The sequence below is a fragment of the Oryx dammah genome, unplaced genomic scaffold (assembly GCF_014754425.2).
Source record: "Oryx dammah isolate SB20612 unplaced genomic scaffold, SCBI_Odam_1.1 HiC_scaffold_25, whole genome shotgun sequence".
Taxonomy (NCBI): domain Eukaryota; kingdom Metazoa; phylum Chordata; class Mammalia; order Artiodactyla; family Bovidae; genus Oryx; species Oryx dammah.
The window spans coordinates 48,442,907-48,461,199 of NW_024070209.1; the positions used below are offsets into that span (position 1 = coordinate 48,442,907).

General features: G+C 47.0%; 1 protein-coding gene across 1 annotated transcript; it reads right to left on the reverse strand.

Annotated features, from left to right (window-relative positions):
* Positions 1-4,268: 4,268 nt before the first annotated feature.
* Positions 4,269-8,631, reverse strand: LOC120851511 (antimicrobial peptide NK-lysin-like). Its single transcript, XM_040224330.1, has 5 exons — positions 8,580-8,631; positions 7,526-7,629; positions 6,951-7,052; positions 5,394-5,562; positions 4,269-4,436 (listed from the first exon to the last, which is right to left on the reverse strand). The coding sequence occupies exons 1-5, from the start codon at positions 8,629-8,631 to the stop codon at positions 4,426-4,428; spliced, it is 438 nt and encodes a 145-aa protein (XP_040080264.1). The 3' UTR covers positions 4,269-4,425.
* Positions 8,632-18,293: the final 9,662 nt, after the last annotated feature.

Here is an 18,293-nt window from a genome sequence, read left to right on the forward strand (position 1 = left end):
TGGTTGTTAATGATCATTGGCACATCCTATGCAATATACATAAATTGAATTATGATATCAGATAAAGTTATAGACGGGAATGAAGCTAGTGTATCAACCTTGTATCGTGTAATCAGTAAAACATTTAGTATCCTGTTGAAAAAAAAAATAAAAGAATAAAATATGATACAAATTGGCAGAATCCACCTGCCAATGCAGGGGACATGGGCTCCATCCCAAGTCCTAGAAGATTTCACATGCTGCAGGGCAGCTAAGCCCGTGTGCCGCAACTACGGAGCCTATGCTCTAGGGCCTGTGCTCGGCAGCAAGAGAAGCCCCTGCAATGAGAAGCCCATGCATTGCTACTAGAGAGCAGTCCACACAATCTGCAACTAGAAAAAGCTCATGTGCAGCAATGAAGACCCAGTGCAACCAAAAATAATTAAGCAAGAAATAATGAAAAATAAAATGTGGTACAAATGAACTTACAGAAATAGACCAAAGATAAAAAGAGAAGATACTCAAGTTATTAGACTCAGAAATAGAAGAAGGGACATTATGACTGGCCCTACAGAGAGGAAAAGGATTATCCCTACTATGAACAGCCTCCAAACACCTGGGTCCAGCCCGCAGGTCAAACTGGAGTCAGGTCTTTTTGATGACACCCTTACCACCATCTATGCATTTGCTAAGGCCAAATGACTACAAGCCATTTATTTTCACCTTTAAATAATTTCAAATTTAGAGAAAAGTTGCAAGACTAGTACAAAGAGTTTCTGTTAACCTTAACCGTATTCCCACTGTTCGCATTTTGCCACAGGTCTGTGGTGTGTGTCTTTCTGTGTGCTGCTGCTGTTGTTCCGACGCTAAGTGGTGTCTGACTCTTTTGCAGCCTCATGGACTGTAGCCCTCCTGGTTCCTCTGTCCATAGGATTTTGCAGGCAAGAATGCTGGAGTGGGTTGCCATTTCTGTCTCCAGTGGATTTTCCCAGCCCAGGGATTGAACCCACATTTCCTGCATTGGCGGGGAAGTTCTTCACCACTGAGCCACCAAGGAAGCCCCTTTTCTGTGTGAACATATCACGACTGCTTCTAAATCATTTGACAGTAAATTGTAGAAAATGGTGCCTTACATCCCCTCTTGATACTTCAGTGTGTATTTCCTTACAAGGACAATCTCATACATAACTTAGTACAACCATCAAATTCAGAAAACTAACATTAACACAATATTAGCATCACAGACTCCAGTCACATTTCATAGATTGTCCCAAATAGTGTCTTTTATAGGTCTGGATCCCAAACAAGATCATGTATTGCAATTAGATCAATGTATTTCTTAGTTTCCTTTGATCTGGAGCAGTTCTTCAGTCTTTCCTTGTCTTTCTTGATCTTGGCATTTTTGGAAAGTATAGGGCAGCTACTATGTAAAATATCAGTTTGAGCTCATCTAATCTTTCCTGATGATTTATGCTTATTGTCAGAAATGAGTTGTACATTCTTCTCATTGCATTACATCATGAACCCCATGATACTGACTTGTCCATTAGTAGCATCCCCTGTCTGCTAAGTTTCTCTGCTGTCAAGTTAACTAATAATGGAAGTTGCTTTCTTTCCTTGGCCATGCCTCAAGGTTTCCAGGATCCTATTTCCCTGACCAGGGATCAAACTCAGGCCCACTGGAGTGAAAGTGCTGAGTCCTAACCACTGAACTGCCAAGGAAAACCCAGAAATTAATTAATTCCAATAGACTCCATTCTTTCATTGCTGAGGGTGGGGGTTCTATCCCTCGTTCAGGAACTGAGATCCCTCAAGCTGCATGGTGCAGCCAAAAAAAAAAAAAATCTAATTAATAAGTATTTTGTGAGATAAACTTTATAACTATGTCTACATTTATTCATTGGCATTCTGCTATAGGGTAACACTTTCCATTTTCCCTTGCTTATTAAATTATCATTTATATGACTTCATTGGGCTTCCCTGGGAGCTCAACTGGTAAAGGATCCTCCTGCAATGCAGGAGACTCCCATTTGAGTCCTGGGTCAGGAAGATCCCCTGGCGAAAGGATAAGCTACCCACTCCAGTATTCTTGGGCTTCCCTTGTGGCTCAGATGGTAAAGAATTGGCGCATAATGCAAGAGACCTGGGTTCAATCCCTGGGTTGGGAAGATCCCCTGGGGAAGGAAACAGCTACCCACTTCAGTATTCTTGCCTAGATGGACAGAGGAGATTGGCAGGCTACAGTCCATGGGGTCACAAAGAGTCAGACATGACTAAGAGACTTTCACTTTCATGGATTCTAACTTATTCAGTGGGTTATAATCTATTATTGTCATTGTCTTTTTTGATACTCAAATTGCTCCAGATTTCATCATTTGAACTCTTTCTCTGATTGAACTCTTTATTTTCCCCTCTTTGAGCCTCAATCTCTTCCCAAAATTTCATGTCCATTCTCAACCAAATGATTTGGGTGGGCTGGACTCCATCTCAGCCACAGGCATGTACCCTGACTTGGCTTATGCTAACCATTGTATGCCATGCCCCTAGACACACTGGTTGGTTCAAGATGGGCAGCTGACCCCTTTGTAGATAAAAACCGGGAGATGTCTGATGGGATTTCTGGGAAAGAAGTTTCTTTTCCCTTCTAAGGGAGCTACTAAAAGAGAGGCTACTAAAGAACTCTCTGTCTCCTGTTGACACACTGGAAAAATGGCAAGTTTTGATCTAATGCAGCCATTCCTGCTGCCAAGAAGGAAGCTGGCCTGAGGTCAATTTTAGTATATAGAGGTGGGAAGAAAAAAGAAAGTGGTAGGACCACAGGAATGAAGCTCTGGTGACACCACACATTTCTGGATCATTCTGTGCCTGAAGCTCTGTGGACTGATTAAGTATTGGCGCTATTAAATTACCTTTTTAATTTAAGCCAGAATGAGCTAAAACTTCAGTTGCTGGAAGGCAAAAGTGCCCTAAATAATACACTCCCCTAAAACAGCAAAAAAAGGCTGCCTGGGAATTCCCTGAAGGCCCAGTGATTAGGACTCTGTGCTTCCACTGCAGGGGGCACGGGGTTTGAACCCTGGCTGGGGAACTAAAATCCTGCAAGCCTCAGTTCAGTTCAGTTCAGTCGCTCAGTCATATCTGACTCTTTGTGACCCCATGAACTGCAGCACCCCAGGCCTCCCTGTCCATCACCAACTCCTGGAGTTCACCCAAACTCAAGGCACAGCCAAAAAAAAAAAAAAAGGAGAAGGCTGCCTTCTGTGAGAAGTGAAAGGCTAAGTTTCAGTTCCTAATATCCAGAAGAACTCTAACCCTAAGAGTGAAAAACCTAGCTTGAAACGTAACATTCAAAAAATTAAGATCATGGCATCCCGGTCTCATCACTTCATGGCAAATAGATGAGGAAAAAAATGGAAACAGTGACAGACTTTATTTTCTTGGGCTCCAAAATCACTGAGGACAGTGACTGCAGCCTTGAAATTAAAAGATGTTTGCTCCTTGAAAGAAAATCTATGACCAACTTAGCATCTTAAAAAGCAGAGACATCACTTTGCTGACAAAGGTCCGTATAGTCAAAGCTGTGGTTTTTCCATTACTCATGTACAGATGTGAGAGTTGAACAATAAAGAAGACTGAGCACGGAAGAACTGACGCTTTCAAATAGTGGTGCTGGAGAAGACTCTTGAGAATCCCTTGGACATCAGGGAGATCCAACCAGTCAATCTGAAAGGAAATCACCTCTGAATTTTCACTGGAAGGACTGATGCTGAAGCTGAAGCTCTAATACTTTGACCACCTGATGCAAAGAGCCAACTTATTAGAAAAGACCCTGATGCTGGGAAAGACTGAGGGCAGGAGGAGAAGGGGACGACAGAGGATGAGATGGTTGGATGACATCACTGATTCAATGGATATGAGTTGAGCAAGCTCCAGAATATAGTGAAGGGCAGGGAAGCCTGGCATGCTACAGTCCGTGCGATGGCAGAGTCGAACACAACTGATCAACTGAACAACAGCAAAACCCTCTCCCGGCTGGTTTCCCCAGCTGGTCTGAGAGCTCCTGGGGGTATAGTCGTGGGGCACTCCAGGTTCTTGGACTGACTTGCAGCACAATAAGTATTTCGTGACCATATGCGTGAGAGCGGCTAAGCTGTCTTGTTCACCACTAAATCCCTAATATCTAGAATCACAGGTGGACATACAGCATGTTTACTGAATGAACTCATGAGTCAGATGAGCGTGCCCCTCCTCTGAAACCCAGCAAAGGAAAAGAAGCTGCAAAAATTCTTGCTTAATATTTTATTCTCCTGAGCGGGGAAGGCAGTAGAAGGAGTTAGATAAGAGAAACTAGACGGAAGACTCCTGGATTCAGGAAGGAAGGAGCCGATGGAGGATGCTGGAGTTTCTGTGCTTCTTCCCCAGGGTGGGGTTGGGGGACCCAGGGGCTCAGATGAGACCTGGTGTGGAGAGAAGAGACAGCAACGGGCAGGTGTGTGGGGTCTCTAGAGGGGATGGGGACTTAGAGCCACCTGTCCTTGTGGTACACATGCAGTGTCCCCTCCTGGAAGCCCTTCAGGAGCCTGTGTGGGTGGTGGGGCTTTGAAGGTAAAAGCCACAGGAAATGGTGGGGACCTCATACTAACAGGCGATCTGCAAGCATCAGGCTGCAAAGCATCAGGGAGAGTGGATGAGCTGCCAGATCTGAACTGAGGACCCCTTCCCCGGCCCATCTCTTGTAGCCATTGCCTGAAATCTCCAGGCATGGCCTGGGCAGCCCTAGCCCTCCCCCAACCCCATGAGACTCCTCCAGCCCAGCTCTTAGGCCCCTATGACATGGAGAAGGATGTGGCCTTGGCTCCCATTCTGGGGTCAGGGCTGGGCTGGGAGGTTGGAGTTCGATCAGGGCTCTGATGTCTCCAGTATCTTAGTCTCAGGCCATTTCCTTGGTGTCAACCTTGTCATACATGATGGTCTTATTCAGTCCTCACCCCAACCTCAGAAACAGGAGTCATTATCCCCCTTTCACGGGTGAGAAAACTGAAGCTCAAATAGGTTAAGCTACTTGCCCAAGGTCACGCAGCTGAGGAGAAATGGGGACCTGATTTTACTCCAGGACTGTTTGCGGGAGGGTGGGGAGCGGCAGGGGGAGGTTGCCTCAGGCTGTTAGGAGTTTTTCTCAAATGTTTGAGAAAGGACTTTGGTAGGAGCCAAAGTCCACCTACCCATCTGCTCCGCGCAGTCCCTATTGGGAGTGGTTGGAGTGATGTGTCCTGTGGCAAGAAAGCTGGGAGGGGCAGCTGTGAGCTGCTTAGGAAGTTCTCTCTGACAGGTGCCTTCCTGTGTTTTTAAACTCTATTGCACATTCATGGGGAGGCTATCAGGAAATAACTCCCTGCTGTTGCCTCTGCACGTACCTGCCTTGCCCTTGCACAGCATGATGTCCCTACAGATGGCCTGAGGCTTCTTCCTAGCTATGATGTCCTCAGAGATGCGATGGAGAAACTTCTTCACGATCTTTTTGCAACGCCTGCTCAGCAGCCCCATCTTGCTGCACACCTTGGAGGTCGCACGGATGATGACATTCTGGAGCAGCAGCGCCGTGGTAGGAAACAGGCCTCAGGTGAACGCTGCCTGGCATGGCCTTTCTGCAGGCCCTGGCAGCTTTGGTCCCCAGACGGGTCTGGCAATGGGACCAGTGGCCAGGGAGCTGGTGCCTGGTGGCCACCGGAGCGGGGACTGGAGAGACAAGTCTCAGCCCCTATTCCTCATCCCTGAGTCCTGGCCCAAGCCTAACCAGCAGGGGTTCCGGAAAAGACAATTGGTCCTGCCGAGTCTCAGCTCCTATATACCCGGGCCCTGTCTTCTGGTGGAGAGTGGTGCCCAGACCCACTTTAAAGGCTCTTCCTACATAGCTTCTGGGTTCAGGGCCTGACTGGTACTGGGTTGGGGGAGGGGGGTGCAGTGGGTTAGGAGGGAATCTGAACTTGAAGCCTTGGTTCATTGATTTTGGAATATCTTATCCTGCCATCCCAGTGGAAGAGGATAAATCTGAGGATCCCGGGATGAAGACAGAGGGCTGAGCAGGTCGAGGGAGCTAAGGGGGGCTGGGGGAGAGTGAAACTATGATTCTTGTGATGATACATCCACTTCTTAAGGATTAAGTTGGAGCTAGGTACATCCCACTTTTCGGCTCCTTTAAAAGACCTAGGCAGGATTTCCCTGGTGGCTCATGGTGAAGAATCCGCCTGCCAGTACAGGAAAGGATCTGAGATCCAGGAGGACCTCACATGCTGGGGAGCAAGGAAGCTGGTGCACCACATCCACTGAGCCTGTGCTCTAGAGCCCGGGAGCCACAACTACTGAGCCCACGCGTCTCAACTACTGAGGCCCGCATGCTGAGAGCCGCTGCTCCGCAACAGGCAGAGCCACCGCAGTAAGAAACCTGAGCACCCCAGTGACAGAGTAGCCCCCACTCAGAGCAACTAGAGAGAAAGTCTGAGAGGCAACCAAGACCCAGCACAGTCAAATAAATACATTAATAAAATCATCTGTTTAAAAAAAGCCCTAGGCAACTTGGGTTGCCTAGGTGAGAAAACTGATGCTCACAAAGTGTTTATGACTTGTCCAAACCATACAGCTCAGATGTGGGGAACCTGGGACTTACCTTTCCTGACTCAGGCTTGGTCTGGACCAACCTCCTAGAGCCATATCCTGGATATGAATGGGAGGTCCCTACCTTCTCTGGGGACAGGTTCCATTCAAGAACTTGATGGAAACCACACACCCTTCCTCCCACTTTCATACTCCCAGGATGCCACAAGTTGAGGGAATTCTCCAAAGTCCATTGGCACACATCTGAGGAGCCCACAGACCGTCAGCCATTCCGGCAGCCCTCCTCACCATCCCCCACCCTCCCCACCCCCTCAGGGGCACCTCTCCACCCACCAGGCTCCACAAGCCTCCAGTCTCACCTTGCTGGGCTTATTTCCCACGATGTACTTCAACTTCTGCATCATCTTCTGACAAAGACCACAGAATGGGTTCAGCTCCTCTCTTTGGAGCACCAGGTCACCCTATTAGGAAAGGAAGTCTCTCAGAGTGGTCTCTCAGACACCCCAACCTTGGAAGGGCACCAGGAAGGGGCCCTTGGGGGCTTTCAAGGCCAGTAGGATGACCCATGATCTGTCTGTCCAAATGAGGACCTGAGCCAGACTGGCTGGCCCTGCCCATCTCTCTGCCTGTCTTAGAGGGGCTGAGAGACCCCACGACCTGCCCCCACACCCACAGCACCGTCCCCAGCCCAGCATCTGCCCCTCTGCTGTTCTACCGTCAGACAAGGAGGAGGCTCTTGGGGAGGGCCCAGCCACCAGTGTAGCCCCTACCCCACAGTCAGGTACCAGTGTGAATAAAACCAGCATCTTCAGCTCCCAGCCCTGCCTCCCCACCCCCTGACCAGTTCAGTCTCCAGACCCTCGCCCCTGGGACCACCCAGGGAGGAGAGGAAGGAGAGGAATGGTGGGGGTGCAGCAGGAAGCCATCCGCATACCTGGGGATCCTCCGGGGCCAGGCCCTGGCACAACTCGTCTCCATCGCACAGATGGGCCGTCGCCTGGTCGTGGCGCTCAGGAGTCAGACCGGAAAAGGCCAGCCCTGGGGAAGAAACAGCATCAGCAGACCTCCACAGACAGAGGGAGAGGAGAAGTCACTGCTTCTGGCTGGGGAGAGCCCAGGAGGCAGCTGGTGCCCAGGATGGGGAGGCAGCCTTGTGAGGGGACCCCAGGGCCTCCTGCCCTGCTCTACCCTGGGGCTGCTCTGACCCACTGTCAGGAGAAACACACACTCTCAAGTTCCTTGGAGAGCAAAGAGGATAAGCTCCCCAGCCATCACCATTGCACCACCCTCTCTGTCTCTCTGTTTCTCCGTCTTGTCTGTCTTTCTCTGTGTGTGTGTGTCTCTCTCTCACACACACACACAGAGATTTAGGGCCCGTCTAAAAGGAAACTTCCCTCATCTTCTTTTAAGGGATTGTTTTTCTTTTTCTCTTTTCTTAAAAAATAAAAAAAACCCACCTCATGTCAGATGGCCCAACCCAACCAGCTTTCCCCTCCAGAAGGGTCCTTACGCTCAGCTAAGTCATTAGAGCTTACAGTGAGCCTGGGCACGGGGAGAGAGGAGGTATGGGGACAAGGGAGTGAATCTGAACAATGAGAGGTCCCCATTCACTCAGATACCCTGTCATCACCCTGGCCATTGTGGGCCAGAAGAAACGTCAGACCCACTGGTGGGTCAGTTGTCTTCATGACGCAGACGAAGAACCAGCGGCCCAGGAAGGGAAAGGGAGCCCCCTGGGCCCCATAGCCTGAGCAGGAGAGTTGGGACCAGACCCCTGGCTGGGGCTCCCTTCTCTCCCACTGGCTCTCTCTCCCCATTGGCCAGGTCACTGCCAGGCCAGGCTAAACCTGGCTCTGAGGGTAAGGCCCAGGCTCCGGTGATGGTGAGAAGGCTGTGGGACCTGAGGTGACCTTGGGTCCAAAAGCCTGAGAAAGCAGGGCTGGGAGCAGAAGCAACTGTCGGGATCTACCCTGAGGGAACATCCTCACCTGGGGCAACCAGGAGCACCGAGGCGATGAGCAGAACGGCCCAAGAGGTCATGGTGGGCAGCTGCCCAGGCTCCCTCCACAGCCTGTTTTATAGAGTCTGGGAACTTGGCAATCTGACCAGGCAGGGTCCTTTTCCTCTTATCAGCCATCTCCCATGTCACTGGGTTTACCACAAAAAAAGTGCCAGTCTGTGGAGAAGTGGGAGGAGGAGTGTACCTCAGAGCTTCCACACACCCCTCTCCACCCGCCCTGCCCAGTACTAGAACTTTCTGAGCAGAGCCGGGTGTTGATGAAGAGCATTGGCCGCCATGAGGCCCACCCTGCCCTGATGTGGTAACGGGAGGAGAAGTCCCCACTACCGAGGGGTCAGGTAGGGCCCTTGGCCAGGTAAGCATCCGTGCCCCCTGCCTCATCTCTCCCTCCCACCCCAGAGGCCCAGGCTGGTGTCACTACATCATCCTTCTCCTCATATCCCGGGTCTCCTTCCAGCCATTTAAGCCAGTGTAGCACTACCTGATTCAGATGTAGAAAAAAGTTGCCCTCAGAGAAGATCCTGACAGCTCCTCCTCCCAGCCCTGCATTCTCCAGCTTCATGGACCCTGATCATGAGCTCCATGGACACCCTGGGTCCCCTAGACCCACACCAGCCTTCTCACCATCATCAAGGAGGCCAGGCCTTTCCCTCAGAGCTGGGTTCAGCCCAGCCTGGCAGTGACCTGGCCCATGGGCAGAGAGAGCTGGTGGGAAGGATGAGAGCCCCAGCCAGGGTCTGGTCCCAACTTCCGGGCCTCTGAAGAGTCATCTGTGTCATAAAGGCCATTGGCCTTCATCTGTAAGAAAAATACAGGCTACCCAGTTAAATTTGAGTTTCCCTGGTGGCTCAGATGGTAAAGCATCTGCCCGCAATATTGGGAAGATCCCCTGGAGAAGGAAATGGCAACCCCCTCCAGTATTCTTGCCTGGAAAATCCCATGGACAGAGGAGCCTGGTAGGCTACAGTTCATGGGGTCACAAAGAGTCGGACATGACTGGGATTTCACTTTCACTTTCATCCAGTTAAATTTGAGTATTAGATAAAATTAATTTCTTAGTATCCATATGTCCCAAATACTGCATGGAATATACTTACACTGAAAAATATTTGCTGTTTACCTGAAATTCAAATTAAACTGGGCATGCCATAGTTTGTCTGACAACCTTAAGTCGACTTCTCCGTGGTTCAGATGAGGAAACTGAGTGAACGGGAGGGCCTGACAGGAGCCACAGGGCTGACAGGAGGCATTGTAGGGACTAGAAGCCCCCTTCGTCTCCTTCAGGCCTTTCACCTCCAGCTGCTGGAGTGGCAGAGGTGCCCAGCCAGGACAAATCAGCACCCCCTTCAGCACCTCCCACCCTCAATCCCCCTGTGCGTGCGTGCTCAGTTGCTTCAGGCATGTCTGACTCTCTGTGGCCCCATGGACTGCAGCCTACCAGGCTCCTCTGTCCATGGGATTCTCTGGGCAAGAACACTGGAGTGGGTTGCCATGGCCTCCTCTAGGGGATCTTCCCTGCCCAGGGACCTTCCCGACCCAGGGATCTTCCTGACCCAGGGATCAAGCCTGCGTCTCCTGCATCTCCCGCACTGCAGACGGATTCTTTGGCACCGAATTGTGGGGGAATCCCAACCCCCCTTTAGTGTAATCTCTAATAAGCCACCTCCTCCCACCTCCCTAGGAATCCCATCAATGTCTGAGTCCCAGGCATCAGCTGAGCCTCTTCCTCTAAAATGTTGTATGTTGGGACTTCCCTGGAGGTCCAGTGGCTAAGACTCCATGGTCCCAATGCAGGAGGGGCAGGTTTGAGCCCTGGTCCGGGAACTAGATCCCACGTGCTGCAACTAAGACCCAGCATAGGCAAATAAATAAAAATAAAAATAAATAAAATGTTAAAATGCTGCATATTTCCTGAGCCCATGCAAGGCCAAGCTCTCCACTGAGCTTCTACTGAGAAGAATAAGAATGGAGTCCCAAGGCAGGCTAGCCTCTTATGAACTTTGGGTGCCTTAAGCAAGATACTTCATCTCTTAGCTGCCCTGGCCCCTTATCTGTAAAAATGTATTTAGTGTTGTCTCCTCGGAGGGCCCCAAGGTGGTGTGTTTGTGTGTCTGAGGAAGCTTGGTAGCCTGAGATGTGCTGGCACGTACAGGCTGTTAATGTGAACTAGAGGATAACCCCAACATGGGTTCTGTAAATGCTGGTTCTGTGGGAGATTAGTAGGTGCTGTCAAGGGGAGTGGGAGGTGGGGCTCCAGTCCTCATGTGAAAATGCAGGGCTAGAAGATTCCACAGGTTTAGGTGCTTGCCATGGGACTTCTCAGCACCTTTACCATAATAGGGTGGGCTGTGGATCCTGAGCTGAGTTCTCAGCCTTTCCCAACAACTTTGGCCACAAAATCTTTTGATCAAGAAGGATTTGAGGGACTGAGTGATGGTAGCTGATCCAGCCACCTTCTCAGGCCTGTGTGACCAGGAAGGTCACTGGCCTAGCAGCTTCTGGAGCCCAAGCAGCAATCTTCATGAAAACAAGAAAGAGACAGACAGACATGCTCCACCGCAGATGGTGACTGACTCTCTGCAACTGTGAGTGACTGTGGGGGCCCGGACCCTGACTGTCCTCTCTGTGAGGAGAAGAGCTGGGGTCCTCCTCACTGCCACTTCTTTTCCTCTTGAAGAGTCGAGAATGGGGGAAGCACTCACAGTGCTGCAGCCCACGATGAACGGGACTGAACTGAGAAGGGTGGGGATCCCCTGAGTCCTTTCAGGTTGTTCACCCCAACCCCAGGGAAGCAGACACACTCACACCAACTCACACACTTACACAGGGTTACACAAACTGACAGCCACACACTCTCCAAAGCACTCACAAACTGATACACTCACACACACCCTCCTGGACACCCACATATTCACATATATTCACACTAATTCACAGCCACACACTTTCAAATACTCTAATTCACACACACACATAGAAACACACCATCTTTATTCCTACCTGTATGGAAGCCACTGAATGTCAGACTAAAGAGCAAGGAATTTAAGCATTTTCAGCACTTTTGATCTCTTATTTTTTTATTTTTTATTGAAAACACTTTACTCAGATAAGAAAGAAACAATTAATGAGACTACTTATAAGTTCACCAAGCAGATTTATAGGAATATTGACAGATGACAGATGACACTGGACTCATAGTGGGGATCATTCTGAAATTTATAGAAATATTGAATCTCTATGTTCAGTTCAGTCCAGTTGCTCAGTTGTGTCCGACTCTTTGTGACCCCATGGACTGCAACACACCAGGCCTCCCTGTCCATCACCAGCTCCCGGAGTTCACCCAAACCGATGCACATTGAGTCAGTGATGCCATCCAACCATCTCATCCTCTGTTGTCCCCTTCTCCTCCCACCTTCAATCTTTCCCAGATCAGGGTCTTTCAAATGAGTCACCTCTTCACATCAGGTGGCCAAAGTATTGGAGTTTCAGCTTCAGCATCAGTCCTTCCAATGAATATTCAGGACTGATTTGCTTAAGGATGGACTGGTTGGATCTCCTTGCAGTCCAAGAGGCTCTCAAGAGTTTCCTCCAACACCACAGTTCAAAAGCATCAATTCTTCAGCGCTCAGCTTTCTTTATAGTCCAACTCTAACATCCATACATGGCCGCTGGAAAAACCATAGTCTTGACTAGATGGACCTTTGTTGGCAAAGTAATGTCTCTGCTTTTTAATATGCTATCTAGGTTGGTCATAACTTTCCTTCCAAGGACTAAGCATCTTTTAATTTCATGGCTGCAGTCACCATCTGCAGTGATTTGGGAGCCCCCCAAAATAAAGTCTGACACTGTTTCTACTGTTTCCCCATCTATTTACCATGAAGTAAGATGCCATGATTTTAGTTTTCTGAATGTTGAGCTTTAAGTCAACTTTTTCACTCTCCTCTTTCACTTTCATCAAGAGGTTCTTTAGTTCCTCTTCACTCTCTGCCATAAGGGTGGTGTCATCTCCATGTCCGAGGTTATTGATATTTCTCCCGGCAATATTGATTCCAGCTTGTGCTTCCTCCAGCCCAGAGTGTCTCATGATGTACTCTGCATATAAGTTAAAGAAGCAGGGTGACAATATACAGCCTTGACATACTCCTTTTCCTATTTGGAACAAGTCTTCTGTTCCATGTCCACTTCTAACTGTTGCTTCCTAACCTGCTTACAGATTTTTCAAGAGGCAGGTCAGGTGGTCTGGTATTCGCATCTCTTTCAGAATTTTCCACAGTTTATTGTGGTCCACACAGTCAAAGGCTTTGGCATAGTCAATAAAGCAGAAATAGACTTTTTTCTGGAACTCTCTTGCTTTTTTGATGATCCAGTGGATGTTGGCAATTTGATGTCCGGTTCCTCTGCTTTTTGTAAAACCAGCTTGAACATCTAGAATTTCACGGTTCACGTATTGCTGAAGCCTGGCTTGGAGAATTTTGAGCATCACTTTACTAACCTGTGAGATGAATGCAATTGTGTGGTAGTTTGAGCATTCTTTGGCATTGCCTTTCTTTGGGATTGGAATGAAAATTTACCTTTCCTAGTCCTGTGACCACTGCTGAGTTTCCCAAATTTGCTGGCATATTGAGTGCAGCACTTTCACAGAATCATCTTTCAGGATTTGAAATAGCTCAACTGGAATTCCATCACCTCCACTAGCTTTGTTCGTAGTGATGCTTCCCACTTGACTTCACATTCCAGGATGTCTAGCTCTAGATGAGTGATCACACCATCATGATTATCTGAGTGGTGGAGATCTTTTTTGTACAGTTCTTCTGTGTATTCTTGCCACCTCTTCTTAATATCTTCTGCTTCTGTTAGCTCCGTACCATTTCTGTCCTTTATTGAGCCCATCTTTGCATGAGATGTTCCCTTGGTATCTCTAATTTTCTTGAAGAGATCTCTAGTCTTTCCCATTCTGTTGTTTTCCTCTATTTCTTTGCACTGATCACTGAGGAAGGCTTTCTTATCTCTCCTTGCTATTCTTTGGAACTCTGCTAACATAGTGTTGTAGGTCAATTATACTTCAAAAACAAACTGTTAGAAAAAAGAGATTAGATTTGTGGTTACCAGAGGCTGGGGTGGTAGGGTAAGGGGTGGGATTGGGTGAAGATGGTCAGAAGGTACAAATGTCCAGTTATAAGATAAGTAAATATTAGGGATGTAAGGTACAATCTGATAAAGATAATGAATACTGCTGTGCATTATAAATGAAAATTGTAAAGACAGTAAATCCTAAGAGCTCTTATTACAAATAAAAAATTTTTTCTATTTATTGTTGTATTTATATGAGATGATGGATATTCACTAACCTGTTGTGATAATAATTTTATGATGAATGTAAATCAAATCCTTATGTTGTATACCTTAAACTTATATAATGCTATATGTCAAATATATCTCAATAAAACTGGAAATTAACTAATTATAAAAGATTTGTAGAAATACCCATTTACACTTTTAAATGCATATATTTATACATAAATATATGTTTATATATAATTTTATACCATAAAATGGTTTTTAAGTAGCTTTCTTTAAATTTTCTTTTAAATTTTTTTGACAGCACGGGGTGTCCATTGCTGCATGTGGGCTTTCTCTAGTTGCAGCAAGCAAAGCCTGGTGCATGGGTTTCTCATTGCAGTGGCTTCTCTTGTTGAGGAGCACAGGCTCTAGGGCAGGGGTTTTGTGGGTGTGGCACATGGGCTTAGTTGCCCCCTGCATGTGGAATCTTTCCAGACCGGCGATTGAACCTGAAACTCTTACGTCTCTTGCATTGGCAGGCGGGTTCTTTACCACGAGCACCACCTGGCTTCTGCTGTCTGATCCGTCCTTAATTCCTAAGTCCATATAGTCATCTGATATCAAACTGGTTCACCTCATATAAGGAAATAAGGACTCAGAGAGGTCCAGTGAATTTTCCAAGGACACACAGCTCAAATCCAATAGGTCTGGGGATTTGAACTCAGACTCCAAAGTCTAAGTTCCTCCCCAGTCCATATTGGCCCTAACTCTAGGTTTCCAGGCTACAGCTGCTTCCCCTATGGCCAACAGGTCAGGTACTACCCCCAACCCCCACTCACAAGCCTCCTCTTTTCTCACCACATGAAGAGACCATGGTGTATGTGTGAAGACCACATTAGTAAAGGGGGAAAAGCCCAAGAAGGTGACTCATGTCTTTCTTTGCCATATTCAGTAAATACACATATCAGTAAATACACACATATACAAATATCTTTGGGGAATTCAGTAAGATCAGATATTCCAGCAAGTCCTTTTCTGGGGTGCTAAGGGGTATGGACAAGGGGTCCTGGGGTCCTAAGTGACAAGAACCTAGCACAAGTCCACAAGTCCTATCTGTTTGTGGTCGTGGGGGTCCCATGGACCAGCCCATTGCAAGTCAATTTTCTTCAAGAAATCTTTGCTTTCCCCAGTGTCATGAAGATATCCTCTTGTTTCTTCTAGCAGTTTTATAGTTTTCTACATTTAGGTCTATGATTCATCTCAAATGAGCTGGGTTGAAATTCTGTTGCTTCAGATCAATTTGTTGAAAAGATTTTCATTTTCCCATTGAATTGCTTTGACATCTGGGTCAGAAATCAGATGACTGTATAAATGTGGGTCTCTTCATAGGTTCTTTATCACAGCAAGTACTGCATTAATAATAATAGCAAAACACTCTGATTCTTTTAAACGGGCACAATATTTGAACAGTCACTTCATAAAGGAAGAATAGCCAATAAAAATTTGAAAAAGTGTTAAATACCATAACTCATGAGGGAATTCTATATTAAAACTACCATGAAATGATGGCATCAAAATGGCTACAATTAAAACAACAAGGTCTCTCTTACGTGTGGAATCTGGAAAGGAAACAATCAAAAGAAAACAAACAAACAAAAAAAAACAGAACTCATAGAAACAGAGAACAGATCAGTGGCTGCCAGAAGCACGATGTGGGGAGAGGTCAAAATAGGGACTTTGTACTTTTAAGCATTTAGTCAGTTCAGTTCAGTTTAGTCGCTCAGTCATGTCCAACTCTTTGCAACCCCATGAACCACACACACCAGGCCTCCCTGTTATCACCAACTCCCAGAGTCCACCCAAACCCAAGTCCATTGAGTTGGCGATGCCATCCAACCATCTTATCCTCTGTCATCCCCTTCTCCTCCTGCCGTCAATCTTTCCCAGCATCAGGGTTTTTTCAAATGAGTCAGCTCTTCACATCAGGTGGCCAAAGTATTGGAGTTTCAGCTTCAACATCAGTCCCTCCAATGAACACCCAGGACTGATCTCCTTTAGGATGGACTGGTTGGATCTGGTTGGCAGACCAAGGGACTCTCAAGAGCCTTCTCCAACACCACAGTTCAAAAGCATCAATTCTTCGGCGCTCAGCTTTCTTCACAGTTCAACTCTCACATAACCACAGGAAAAACCATAGCCTTGACTAGATGGACCTTTGTTGGCAAAGTAATGTCTCTGCTTTTTAATGTGCTGTCTAGGTTGGTCATAACTTTCCTTCCAAGGAGTAAGCGTCTTTTAATTTCATGGCTGCAATCACCATCTGCAGTGATTTTGGAGCCCAGAAAAATAAAGTCAGCCACTGTTTCCACTGTTTCCCCATCTATTTCCCATGAAGTGATGGGACTGAATGCCATGATCTTTATTTTCTGAATGTTGAGCTTTAAGCCAACTTTTTCACTCTCCTCTTTCACTTTCATCAAGAGGCTCTTTAGTTCTTCTTCATTTTCTGCCATAAGGGTGGTGTCATCTGCATGTCCGAGGTTATTGATATTTCTCCCAGCAATCTTGATTCCAGCTTGTGCTTCTTCCAGCCCAGCGTTTCTCATGATGTACTCTGCATATAAGTTAAATAAGTAGGGTGATAATATACAGCATTGACGTACTCCTTTTCCTATTTGGAACCAGTCTGTTGTTCCATGTCCAGTTCTAACTTTTAAGCACTAGGTTTACTAAATAGTATATCTGCCTCTTTACTCAAATTATCTCCTTGAGTTACAGCTTTTCGCAGCTGTAAGTTTTCCAGTTTTCCTTTTATTTAAAGATATATTTATTTATTTGCTTGGCTGTCTAGGTCTTCCTTGCAGCATATGAAACTCTAAGTTGTGCCATGAACAATCTCTGGCTGCAGCAAATGGGATCTAGTTCCCTGACCAAGCATCAAACCCAGGCCCCATGCGTTGGGAGAACAGGTTCTTAGCCACTGGACATAGTGGAAGTCCCTCCAGTTTTCCTGATAGCTTGTATTGCATTTCTCTAAGATCATAACGTTTCCATTTATGTCGAAACTTACTTTGATTTCTGTACAGTATTTTAATTTGGTTCTCAGTTCAGTTCAGTCCAGTTGCTCAGTTGTGTCCGACTCTTTGTGACCCCATGGACTGCAGCACATCAGGCCTCCCTGTCCATCACCAACTCCCAGAGTCTACTCAAACTCATGTCCATTGAGTCAGTGATGCCATCCAACCATCTCATCCTCTGTTGTCCCCTTCTCCTCCCACCTTCAATCTTTCCCAGCAACAGGGTCTTTCAAATGAATCAGCTCTTCACATCAGGTGGCCAAAGTATTGGAGTTTCAGCCTCAGCATCAGTCCTTCCAATGAATATTCAGGACTGATTTGCTTAAGGATGGATTGGTTGGATCTCCTTGCAGTCCAAGGAACTCTCAAGAGTCTCCTCCAACACCACAGTTCAAAAGCATCAATTCTTCTGTGCTCAGCTTTCTTTATAGTCCAACTCTCACATCCATACATGACTACTGGAAAAATCATAACTTTGATTTTTCTATTTGGTTGTTCAGTTCAGTTCAGTCACTCAGTCGTGTCCGACTCTTTGTGACCCCATGAATCGCAGCACACCAGGCCTCCCTGTCCATCACCATCTCCCAGAGTTTACTCACACTCACGTCCATCGAGTCAGTGATGCCATCCAACCATCTCATCCTTTGTCGACCCCTTCTCCTCCTGCCCCCAATCCCTCCCAGCATCAGAGTCTTTTCCAATGAGTCAACTCTTTGCATGAGGTGGCCAAAGTATTGGAGTTTCAGCTTCAGCATCATTCCCTCCAAAGAAATCCCAGGGCTGATCTCCTTTAGAATGGACAGATTGGATCTCCTTGCAGTCCAAGGGACTCTCAAGAGTCTCACAGTTCAAAAGCATCAGTTCTTCGGCGCTCAGCTTTCTTCACAGTCCAACTCTCACAGCCATACATGACCACTGGAAAAACCATAGCCTTGACTAGACGGACCTTTGTTGACAAAGTAATGTCTCTGCTTTTGAATATGCTATCTAGGTTGGTCATAACTTTTCTTCCAAGGAGTAAGCATCTTTTAATTTCATGGCTGCAGTCACCATCTGCAGTGATTTTGGAGCCCCCAAAAATAAAGTCTGACACTGTTTCCACTGTTTCGCCATCTATTTCCCATGAAGTGATGGGACCAGATGCCGTGATCTTAGTTTTCTGAATTTCTTTAAGCCAAATTTTTCACTCTCCTCTTTCATTTTCAAGAGGCTTTTTAGTTCCCCTTCACTTTCTACCATAAGGGTGGTGTCATCTACATATCTGAGGTTATTGATATTTCTCCCGGCAATCTTGATTCCAGCTTGTGTTCCTTCCAGCTCAGCGT